Raw genomic sequence first — 12288 nt, forward strand, 5'->3', positions numbered from 1 at the left:
TCGATTTATTGAATTTATCTCCTTCGTGTTTCTAAAACCTTGCATTGTTTTTTGTCTCATTTCAGTTGGAAAACGCCATCATAATTACAGAAAAATCCCGCAGGCATAACATTAAATATCAGGGACAACAGATAATTTTTGAGGCCAGAGTGGATCCGGATCGCCTGCCGTCCACAGCAAATGGAGTCCCGATGATAACGATTCTAGGAGTTGTCCGGGAGCTGTTTGAGATGCTGATTGCGAGGACCACCTCTGATTTGGCTCCAGTCGATCTCATCCGATTTTGCATTCAATCGGATGATTTAGACGTCCCAATCTCCACAACACTGATGCGAGTATCCGATCTCACCGTGGAAAAGATCCTGGCAGCAGTGTTAAAGGTGCTTCAATCAAAGAAGCATATAAAATTAGATACAACGTTCAGCGTGGACGTTGTAACTATCAGGAGACCTGTTGGAGCTGGGAGAAGAAGATTCGTCAACCCAGACGTGGATAAACTTCTGAAGACGTCGATTCTTGCCATCCCCAGCGACGACCTGGGACTATGCTGTGCCAAAGCAATCGTCTTTGCCCTAGCCCATTTGCACGCGGATGTCACGGCGATCAATGCCCTGAAGAGAAAGGATCGACCGGCATTGACGACACGAGCAATGGACTTGCACAAGGCAGCTGGTGTACCCCTGGGCCCGTGTACATACCGGGAGATTGCCATTTTTGAGCAACATTTGAATGTGCGAATTGTGGTATTTTCCTCAGAAAATTTAAATAAGGTAAATAGTTCTCACATTGTATGCTTTTTTTTCCCCCTTACATGTAATAAGTTTCATATACTAAATACTGCTGTTATCTTTCAGGTATCTTACAAAGGGCAAAATCGACCGGAGCGGATTAACCTTTATCTTCACCAAGGCCATTATGATGTAATCAAGGGGCTGAAGGGGTTTTATAGCTCAAACTTCTATTGCGAGCACTGCGAGAAGCCGTTTAATAACCGGGAAAATCACCGATGTCCAGAGGCGTGCTACATATGCTTACGCAGGGAATGTTTGCCTGGGGAAAATATACGGTGCACCGACTGCGGTAGACTTTGCAGATCGACTGATTGCTTTGACACACACAAAGCTTGCTCTTCAAAACAGCAGAAATCTTTGTGTGATAAAGTAAGATTTTTTTTTTTTTTCCCACCTTAATCCCCATTTTTTTTTTCTTTTAACTACATTACACAGTTTTCACTCATTTTCAATTTTAATCTCTTTGCTTAGGTATATCAATGCGATCGCTGTTGCAAAGTAATACAGCGTCAGAAATGCCCCAGAGAACTTCACCGTTGCGGAACTACGATGTGTCCGTCCTGTGAGGCCTATGTAGTTGCTTCGGAGCATCGATGCTTCTTGAAGAAAGTGGCACCTAAAACCCCCACCGAAAAATTAATATTTTTCGACTTTGAGACAGATCAAGCCAGTGGAGAACACAAAGTGAACTTCGCCTTGGCACAGTATCAGGACAAGACGGAGAAAGTGTTTAAAGGCTACTCTGCTTGTCACGACTTTTGCTCCTGGCTATTTTCCCCAGAGCATAAAGGATATACGGCGATAGCGCATAACATGAAAGGGTAGGTCTTTTTCTTTCAAAAAAAATTTTTTTTGAACAATAGTATGTGCTTTTTTTTTGTTTGCTTATAAAAATCTATTATTTTTATTAGGTTCGACGGTCAGTTCATCATGGCTTGGCTCCTTGAGCAAGGAAACGTGCCAGAAGTCATTCCAAATGGCTCTATGGTTATGTCGATCAAGCTACCAAGCTTGAAAATAAGAGTAATCGACTCATTAAATTTCTTTCCGATGGCCTTATCGAAGCTTCCAGGATGCTTTGGGTTGAAGGAACTGAAGAAAGGATACTTTCCTCACTACTTCAACACACAAAGCAACCAAGACTACGAAGGAACACTTCCGGAATTGAAATATTATGGTCCAGACTCTATGAGTCCATCAGCTCGGAGCGATTTCATAAAGTGGTATGAAGAGCATAAAAATGACTCGTTTATCTTCCAAGAAGAAATGCTCGCATATTGCAGGTACCTATTTTTCATCGACAACGTATTTATTGAACGACATAGATTTATTAGTGTAACTTATTTTTCATTTTTTTTTACTTTAGATCTGATGTAGATATTCTACGGCAGTGCTGCATTGAATTTCGCTCACAGTTTATGGCAATCTCAAAAGTTGACCCTTTCATGTAAGTGTTATATATTAAAAAAAAAAACATCATGCAGGTTTTATTTTATTAGAACATTTTTATACATTTATTATCATTTTTTTAAAAGGTATGTGACAATTGCCTCTGCCTGTATGGCTGTGTTCAGAAGTTTGCACATCCGCCCCGATACTCTTGCCATGGTACCCGTGTCTGGATACGTCAACAACACCAAATACTCGGCCGATTCCATCCGATGGCTTGACTTCGTTGCCTCCACTGAAGGTGTTACCATCGAACATGCATTGAGTGGCACCGGAGAGAAGAAAATAGCTGGGTTGTCCGTTGACGGGTTTTGTCAAGAAACAAATACCGTCTACCAATTTCAAGTAAGTTTTATTTTTTTTTTTGGATGAAGAGACCATAATCTAGTTTTTTTTTTTGTTTAAATATTATGCTAAAGAAAATGTTTGTGCTTTTTATTTCTTTAGGGTTGTTTCTACCACGGTTGCCCGACGTGTTTCGATGGAGACTCCGTGCACCCCCTTAAGGGTGTCACGATGTCAACTCTCCGTGAGGAATCTGACAAAAAGACGAATAGACTTCGTATGAAGGGGTTCAGAGTAGTCGAAATTTGGGAGCATGATTTTAGGAAGCAAAAGAAGGAAGACCCTCGCCTTCAAGACTTTTTGAAAACACATACCGCTCAGGACCGGTTGCACCCAAGAGACGCCTTCTTTGGAGGAAGAACGAATGCTCTGAATCTCTTCTATGAGGGTACTGCGAAGTATATCGACTTTACGTCACTGTACCCATGGGTAAGATTCTCTTTGAGTTTTAATTACTTTATTTTTATTTAGTAAAGCCCCCAAAATGATTTCTCATTTCCCTCTCTCTCTCTTTTTTCAAAGGTCAACAAGTACTGTCCTTATCCTGTCGGGCACCCTACGATAATTACGGAGGGATTCGACGACATCGATCAATATTTTGGAATCGTGAAGTGCCGAGTAGTACCTCCTCGTGGGCTGTATTTGACGGTGCTACCTTGCCGAATCCAAGACAAATTGATGTTCCCTCTTTGTCGTACGTGTGCCGAGAATACGCAGCAGGACCCGTGTGCACATTGTGATGATGACAGGGCATTAACTGGTACATGGGTAAGCGAAGAGTTAAAGCTCGCAAAGAAAAAGGGGTACCAAATAACCGATGTAAGTAAATACTTTCAATGCATATTTTTTTGGAACATTTTTAAAAATGCATATTATATATAACGTGATTTTTTTTTTAACCTCTAGATGTACGAAGTTTACCATTTCCCCATTTCATCCAATGTGCTGTTTCGCGATTACATCGACCTGTTCCTCAAAATAAAACAGGAGAGTAGCGGCTGGCCTCGTGAATGCAGCACAGAAGATGAAAAGAGGGAGTACATAGTCCGTTACGAAGCCAAAGAAGGCATATTGCTGGACAGCAACGCCATTTCAAAAAACCCAGGAAGAAGACAAGTTGCCAAACTGGCTCTTAACAGTTTTTGGGGACGGTAAGATTCATTTTCTTCTCTCTCTACCCTTCTATTGAAAACCTAATAATTTTTTTTTTCTCTGAAACTGAATTTCTATTTACAGATTTGGCATGAACACAAACAAAAACAGTTTGGTGTTTGTTAATAGCATCCCTACCTTCAACAAATATATGGCCGATTCAACAAAAGTTGTAAGTTTTTACCCAAAAGAGATAGAGAAGCTTTGATTGAGTTTGCAAATAAAGTTTTAATTGTTTATTTTATTGTGTATTTTCAGATCAAAGATGTTTTTTTCCCATCTGACGAGCTGGCCGCCCTACAGTTTGTTTCTGCAGCCGAGTTTGTGAAGCAGGACACCAGCACCAACATTTTTGTAGCTGCTTTCACAACTGCATGGGCGCGGTTGAAGCTGTATGAGGAGATGGACAAATTAGGGACTCACGTACTCTACCATGATACAGACAGCATCATTTATTCCAGTGATGGAACTAACGACCCTCCTCTCGGAAACTTTCTTGGGGATTTCACGGACGAATTGGACGGTGGCACCATCTCTGTTTTTGTGTCTGGTGCGTATTTTTTTTCTGGAAAATTATTCCTAATTATTTCTTTTTTTTTCTTGGTGATTTGCTGATTTATTTATTTATTATTATTTTTTTTTATTGAATTCCAGGTGGCCCGAAAAACTATGCCTACACTACAAGTGACGGGGAAACTTGCTGCAAGGTACGTGGGTTTACCCTAAACCACAGGAACGTCCAGCTCCTCAACTTCGATTCCATCAAGCAGCTCGTGCTAAACTTGGACGAACCCTCCTCCATCAATATCCATAACCCGGCAAAAATTTGCAGGGAGCCAAAAAGGAGAAAAATTATGAATAAAGTTGAAAATAAAATGTATCAAATAATCTACAACAAAAGAGTCATACAACCGGACTATTCGACCTTGCCCTATGGGTACTAGACTTTTTCTCATACCATCACCTTTTTCTCTATGCTCAAAATATGTTCGAAAAAAAAATAAATATGTATGCAAATCACATACTGTATGTAAATAGTTGTACTTGATGAGTATAAATTGTATTTTTTCTTTACGAGTTTTGCAAAAAGTGTTTAAATGTGTGCCAAAAAAAATGCATTTATTGTCTGAAAAAAAAAACAAGCTACATGTTTGTATTAATATTTTTGTTTTTAATTAAAAAAAATCTTGTTTTCCAAAAATCTTGTCTTTTCTTGGAATGTAAAACCCATTTAATACTTTTGTAAAGGATAAAAAGGTGTTGAATAAACAAAAATAAATAAATCAGAAGCATGAAAACACAGGAATAAAATACACGTTTATATTTTTCACAAAGTAGTTAGTTTATTGAATCAATATTTAACCCAGGAGGGTTTCTTTGCATACATACGTTTAGCATTTCTGTTTTTAGATTTAACAAATTTATTTGGAAACATTTTCTTATTTACAATGTAGCTAGTGGGTAAGTTCATTTCTTTAACAGCCAAACTAAAGTCCTTTGATCCCGGTGCACTTTGCTTCCTATTGCGCAGTAGATCAGTGACTAATCTAACAATGTTTGTTCGAGGAAAACGTTCTCCTTTGTATACCATTTCCCCTTCAGGTGTCCAAGACAATATGGTTTGTTCGTTTTTTAAAAAATTCAAAATATTTTTAGCCGTGTCCGTGTACTTAGCCGGAGCAGCAGTTAAAATCTTTTTTGCCACGATGTCTTCAACTTCTGTTTCTTTTGTCGGTTCAGTGGGTTCATTTTGTACAGTATCTTCTACCTTTTCTTGCTCGCGTGGTTGTGGTGGTAATGGTGGGTGTTGGATTTTAACGAATTTTTGGAGAACTTGTAAATAACTGTTCACCTTGTCGTTTTCTGATAAATCTTTTCTGCGTAGAATTTCGTTCATTTGAGCATCTAAATTAGATACATGATCAAATATTTCAGCTCGATCTTCTGGAACCAGTACCATTTTCCTGCCGTACTCCATTGATTAGGGAGCTTATGACTGAGATGGCTGCGGGAATGAAAAAGCTTAAAAAACCGTCTCCGCGTTGTGAAAGCAGTTGTCGCTTTTTGTACAGAGGTACTTTTCTGTTAGAAAGTTTTCGGAGACTTCTTTTATAGGGAGCAAGTCTAGATTTTTGATTTTTACTTAGGGGTACATTCCCTCGCAATACATTCAAAGCGCACTCGCATAAAGATTTGATGACACTGTTTGGGCTCTTTCTTAAAATAGAACTTTTCGCTTTACTTTTCAGAATCAATTTCAAAAGTTCGAGCTGTTTTCGTGAACAGGCAGACATACCGAACCGGTCACAAGTTATACAGATTCTAAAAATCTCGAGAAGACTCTCGCTTTATATACAGCACAGTGTTCCAAGTCTTGTCTGTGCATGAACGGGCACGTCACTTCATATTTTGGCAGATCAGTGACCTTGGGGCAGTCTAACTCATCCAAGTTGAACAATTCTCGACCCGTCAGATCTTCTAAAAATTTCTTTTTTTCCAAGCCTTTTATGTAGATGGTTGAAAACATTTTCATGATCATATCCAGAACGTGTCGCAAAAATCCATAGTGTAGTTCACCATCATCCCATTCTATATGGTGTAAATTCCTGGTTACCCAGGAATAAGTTTGTCGCTTTTTGCGACTTAATAATTCGAAGGGATGGGGTGGCTTAAAACTCCACCTGCCGTGAAAAGTGTCGTCGTTCACGGCATAAACAGCCATCTCTTTGACGATAAACCGTCTCGGACAGAGTTGAAATCCTTCGAAGTCTATCACTGCGTCACTCATCTTGTCTGAACATGAAGTGAGTTATCGGGGTTGGTACGCGTAGTATTTATCCCCTGGAAATAATCCACTGCGCAGGCGCAAAAATTCTTCTGTATCCGGTTTTAAGTCGACTAAGAGATAGCTAAATGGTTCTTTTGTTGCATCTTCGTACACTTCTTGGAAAAATTTAGTTTTATTTGGATATAGCTGTCTGCCGAGATGCATGATTTGTGATCTGTCACGTGGATTCTTGAATATAATCAGGTAATGGGAGTTTAGAGAAATATCCCTCATTTCTTTCCCTTTATGAAATATATTTTGAACAATAAAAATGATACTTAAATTACGGTGGTGACTTCCTTTTGTAAACAGTTTTGTTAACTTATTGTCACTAGAAATTTCTTGCATGAGGTCGTCCAGGATAACCAAGGCATGAGACACAGTATTAATATTAGAAGGCAAACCCTCGTGAAACTCAACATTGTTCATTTCTTGGTAAAGTTTTTGGTATGCTCCATAACACCAAATGATTTTAGGAGGGAACGGTTCTATCATTTTAAAATCAATAATATTTTTACATAACTGAGTTTTACCACAACCGGTTACTCCGGCCACGAGTATGTTAGCGGGATGTCTCAATTTTAAGGAATTCATTGTCAAAACTGATTTTCTAAGGTATGGGGGTGTGTATTTATACTAATTCCGTCTAGCGTGTCGCATATGAACAGATATTAATTGCGAAAAAGAAGACAAAAATGAGTAGTTATCACATTTTTTTTTTATTTATTTTCTGAATATAAAATTTACACCATATCTTTTTTTAACAAATAAATACATGCGAAAATCATTCTTTTTACAGAGACTCAAATTATTTACAATAGCATTCATAGAGTGTCCTTGACAGCGTTTCAAAATATAGTAAATACAATATGCTCCACAAACATTCGACGTTGAACTTTGCAGAACTACAGAATTCCAACGTGCAGAATTATAGTTCTGAATGACTTCGCTAAATCGTTCGCCGTAAAATTCTGGTGAATTTCCGTACGAATCAAAAAACTCTATCTTCTTTTCTTCTTGATAAAATGCCAGCCAGTGTGAACCTGGATCAGATGATTTATCTAAATTCACAACGATTGCTGATTTATTTTCAGTTAACTCTGGAATCTTATCTGATGGGAACACACCTCTGAAAAACAGTGCAGTATCAGGATCTCGTGATAAAATGAGCCGTATTTGATTTCCATCCATTTTTTAAAAAAAAATATCTCTTCAGTTCCCAAAATCGTGTAATATATTTCTATTTTTATTGATCTCGATAACGTTATCAAACTCAGCAAAAATTAATACACATATGGTGTTTTCAAGTGGTTTAGCAAATTTTATTTCCAGTCGTAAATTGCTCTGCTTGATCAGATTTAAATGGTCCCCATTACACAAATCAGAGGACAGGTTAAACGCGAAAAGTGTATTTCCTTTTATGTAGTCTTCTCTTGATATGTGCAGTCCTTGATCATGGCCAAGTCTTTCTGATACGGAAAAAATACTGTGATAACCCTTAATATAATTGTTGTTTTCAAAATTTAACTCCATCGGATTATGAGGTTTCGGTTGACCGTCAACATAAACCCCTATGAAGTTGATATTGAAATGTTTAAAATCAAAAGGAGATTTTTGAAAGGTGCCATGAAAAGCATCATTATCCAAGCATCCAATTATTAATTTCTTGGGCATTGAACCGCTGAAGATCTCCTGAACCATACTCATTGAGCCTTGAGGCACAGAATATACTTTGCATAGAACTCGATTGATTGGATACTTTGCTGTGTCTTTTTCTAACGCCTTAGCGTGTCCTAAAATCACGCCCGGACTAACGTGTACTTTTCTGATCAATAAACTTATTTTCTCGATAACGACTTTATGTCCTTCCGCTCCTTGCAAACAAAATTCCGATTTACTTCGAATCAACTTAACTTTAACGTCTACTAAATTCAGTAGCAATCTTTCTTGATGGAACAAATCACTGTGAATACCGCCAATCATGTCTACAGATGAGCTCAGTTGGAAAAATCCCGACCTTTTTTCAAGACCCCCATAGTTATCTCTGTAAAACATTTCAGCTGATAATTGAGAATATTTACTGTCGAATCCGTGGTTCAAAAGTGTCTCAAAGTACGCTCTGTAAGGGTAAGTGTTACTGGAATTAGAAACCAGGTTTTCATTCAATGATACATCCACTTGGGAAAAAAGGGAATGCATGAAAAGATTAACAGGACCGATTTTTGCTTCTTCTTTCAAAGCTGAACCGTCTGCTTTTACAATTTTTGCTTTTACATACAACTGAGTCTGACTGAGGTCTATATAGTCCTGGCCACTGCCCGATATAAAAAATTCACACGGACCCCCGTCAAAAACGTTACTCATTGGATGGAACTCAACCCATTGGCCGTTTTCTATCGCCGTTTGGGTAGCAGGTAAATGAAAAAGTTCTAATTCAGACTTGACACATTCAGGTGACCCTTTTAAAATGAAAGCCATTATGGATCAAAAATGTCACGACCTCTCCGCTTTCTTGTTTTAGAAGGTATGGCTCGACTGTGTTTCTTTCTCTTCCTTTTATATTTACCACGACCGATCATGGACTGTACGTGGTCAATAGCTCTGCGAGCCAAACCCTTACCAGCCTCCCTTGCTCTCTTTTTAGCAGCCACTTTAAATTTTTCTCCCGACAGCACATCGCTGGCAAGTCTTGTTCCTGTAATGATAGCTTCTTTTCCAACCGCTTTCCCACTTTTTACGAGAAAAGGTAATGCCGAACGGAACAAACGACGAAACACTCCTCCTAAGCCATAGCCTTTTTGAAATGATACGCCTTCGTAATATGGAATGCCAGAACCAGTATGATTGACATAATGTTCCTCGAACTTTTTGGTACAGCACATGTAAGGTACTTTTGACGTACTACTCATGTTTGCGGCTTATTGCAAGCAAATACATTTCGCACTTATCTTCCAGGTATTTATAGTATCTGCCGAAGTCGAAAATGTAAAACTACGATGACTTTGCCCCTTTCAAACGGCACAAGAGCTCCCGAGTTAAGGCGTAGTTCAATTTCAATAGTGTGAAAAGAGTGGCGGATCACTGGCACATACTGAGGCCTATCGTATTGAGCGCTAACCATGTCTCCGTCTTTTCCTGAAACACGCACAACTCTCAGCAACGGAGCTTCAACATGACCCACCACAACTGGCTGCACTATGTCACTGTAAAGATAAAATACGGGAAATGCGGCGTGGGGATCTGCTGCAAAAGAACTCTCTGCCAGATTCTCCACTATTTGTGGCTGAAATCCTAAAAGATCGCACAACCCTTTCTCGAGATGAACTTTAGCTTTATTTTCCACCTTTATTTTCACTCGTTTATTGTGTGCATTAAATTTAAAACTAATTTTTCCCTCATGTGACACTAGTGTCATGGCTTTCAAAATGTCTGGAACGGTTTCATACTGTCCTGTAGGTATCTTTCTTGCCATTAATTTTCCGTCTCCTAAATCGAAGCCATAAATACAATTATTTTCATTAACATTGTACCACGTATGTGGATAAATTATTTCAGCTAAGCCTACCTCCCAGCTGCCCTCTAAGTTAATTTGTGAAGGCAGTTGCGTTACAAAACTAGAAACCTTGTTGCTAGGAAAGTAATGGAGCGAAGAATCCGAAGGTAAGGTCAAGTAAAATGACATTTTGACTACAGGTGTTTGAGGAGTGACTCGAGTATTTATAGCATTTTCACTTCGTTCACCCAAGCATTGAATTTTTCTGGATACCCCAAGAATTTAACAAAATATTCCATTTTACCATTTCTGTTTTTTCTCTTTTTTAACACTTTTTCGACTGGATAATAACCCGAATCAGTAACCTTTTGCATTTCTTTTTCATAAAACGTACCTGCTAAAATTTCACCCGCTAGATCCTTTAGTTCGTAAACGACAGGGTTTCTGGGAATAATTCGATGAACTGTGAATATCTCTCTTGACCAATTGTTTTCATAGCCTTTTTCAAATGTCCCTTTCCATTTACTAATACGAACAGTGTCATTGATTTTGAAGGTAGGTTCTTTAATTTTGGGTTCTACGATATCGCCATACAGATTTTGCCAAACTTGCGCTTGATTATCGATATTCACCGAAGATGGCTCCATCTTTATGCTTCTGTGCCATGTGTGATTATAACTAGAAACTAGTTTTTTGATCACATCTATGTATTTGCGAGTGTTATGTTCTGTGAAATACCTCGTCAATTTTGACATCAAAGTTCGATGAAATCGTTCAACAATACACGCTTTAGTTTCATTATTCGTAGTGAAAAAATGGATATTTTCTGCTTTCAAATACTCCTGTACACTCTTATTTGTGAACTCCTTCCCTTTGTCGGTTTGTAAAGACTCGGGCTTTCTTTCCTTAAAAATTTGTTTAAACCCGTTTAAAACACTGCTACCGTTTTTATTTTTCAAGGGAATGGCCCAAGCATATTTGGAGAATGTGTCCACACAAGTAAGTAAAAACTTAAAGTCGTTATTGAAACGACTCAGAGACGTTAATTCCAAGAGGTCTGCCTGGAACTGTTCGTTCAGACCTCCCACTATTACTCGATTCCTATGAAACTTACGAGCTGCTGGCCTGTTTAGAGTATAGGAATCTTTTTTTTCTAAAAATTGCTTTATCTCTCTGGCTTTAACTTTTTTACCTAACACCCTCTTTAGAGCATTCAAACCACTGAAACTTGCAGGTTTCCCGGGATCACTGTATAACTGTTGAAGAGACATCTTAAAATGAGAGCATTTTATTTTGCTTACGTGTCTATTTATATAAGACACAGTAGTATGAGATATTCCTTTTTTTTTAAATTAATTCATTCATTTTATTTATTTTTCAATCCTTTTCCAAATATTTTTCTTTTTTTTTTTTTAATCTTATTTTATTTATTTATTATTTTTTTTAAAAATATTATTATTATACTGTTTTTTAATGTGAGACAGGAAAGACAATAAGTTAAACAAATATATTTTTATTTAAACAAACAATCAAAATTTAATAAAACATCATTACCAAAACAATTTTTTACAAACATCTCCTCCACTTTCCTGAAAAAAATTTTGCAGTCCAGCATCGCGAAAAATTCACACTTTAAGGCCGCGAGGCATTTGACGTCCGAAGCGACAAAGTCCACAGCTAACCGATGCCAGTCCACACTATACAGTGCCTGCTCAAAGTAGATGTCGTAGCTACTCTTCCTATCATCCAGAGGGCAGTCGTGCGGCATCAGGCTGAGTTCGCAGTCCAAACACTCTTTCTTCACCAAGAGTGAAATTTTTTCGGCCAGGTGCTTGGCAAAAATTTTGGTGAGGGTGTTCTGGAGCTCGTAGAACGCCGTAGGGGTGTCCGCATCCCATCCGTAGTCACTCTTCGGGTGCTTGGCGAGTTCCTGCGCGACGCAGTCGGCAAAGGTGTTCCCCAGCAGGTCCTTCTTCACGGCTTCGAAAACACGCTCCCGCATGTCACACAGGCGTCGGATCTGCGGCGACTTGAGAACAACACGATCCCGGGCAAACTGGAGAGACAAGTCCTGTCTTTCGTACAACTGCTGGAGGCTCACCATGGGTTCGAAGTCCGTGGTGTGATTCACGACGGCCAACTCCTTCTTGAGCACGACAACCGTGTCGAAACAGGTTCGGGGGAGCTTCAAAGCGTCCAGGCGATCCAGGAGGGTGCTCCAAATTTCGGGG

The 12288-nt window shown here is 38.8% G+C and overlaps 3 protein-coding genes across 3 annotated transcripts in view; all 3 read left to right on the forward strand.

Annotated features, from left to right (window-relative positions):
- Positions 1-1616, forward strand: part of LOC129233515 (uncharacterized) — a 29405-nt gene extending 27789 nt beyond the window's left edge. Inside the window, exons 6-8 of the mRNA XM_054867531.1 lie at positions 66-770; positions 855-1160; positions 1263-1616. Coding sequence (XP_054723506.1) covers positions 66-770; positions 855-1160; positions 1263-1616 — 1365 coding nt within the window. The remainder of the gene's footprint in view (positions 1-65; positions 771-854; positions 1161-1262) is intronic.
- A 105-nt stretch (positions 1617-1721) lies between these two features.
- On the forward strand, positions 1722-3945 carry LOC129233516 (uncharacterized). Its single transcript, XM_054867533.1, has 7 exons — positions 1722-2074; positions 2158-2238; positions 2327-2585; positions 2688-3014; positions 3108-3353; positions 3492-3736; positions 3822-3945. The coding sequence occupies exons 1-7, from the start codon at positions 1722-1724 to the stop codon at positions 3943-3945; spliced, it is 1635 nt and encodes a 544-aa protein (XP_054723508.1).
- Positions 3946-4001: 56 nt separating this feature from the next.
- On the forward strand, positions 4002-4861 carry LOC129233517 (uncharacterized). Its single transcript, XM_054867534.1, has 2 exons — positions 4002-4287; positions 4392-4861. Exons 1-2 carry the CDS (start codon positions 4140-4142, stop codon positions 4679-4681), a joined length of 438 nt encoding a protein of 145 aa, XP_054723509.1. The 5' UTR covers positions 4002-4139; the 3' UTR covers positions 4682-4861.
- The last annotated feature ends 7427 nt before the right edge of the window (positions 4862-12288 follow it).

The sequence above is a fragment of the Uloborus diversus genome, unplaced genomic scaffold, assembly GCF_026930045.1.
Source record: "Uloborus diversus isolate 005 unplaced genomic scaffold, Udiv.v.3.1 scaffold_490, whole genome shotgun sequence".
NCBI classification, from domain to species: Eukaryota; Metazoa; Arthropoda; class Arachnida; order Araneae; family Uloboridae; genus Uloborus; species Uloborus diversus.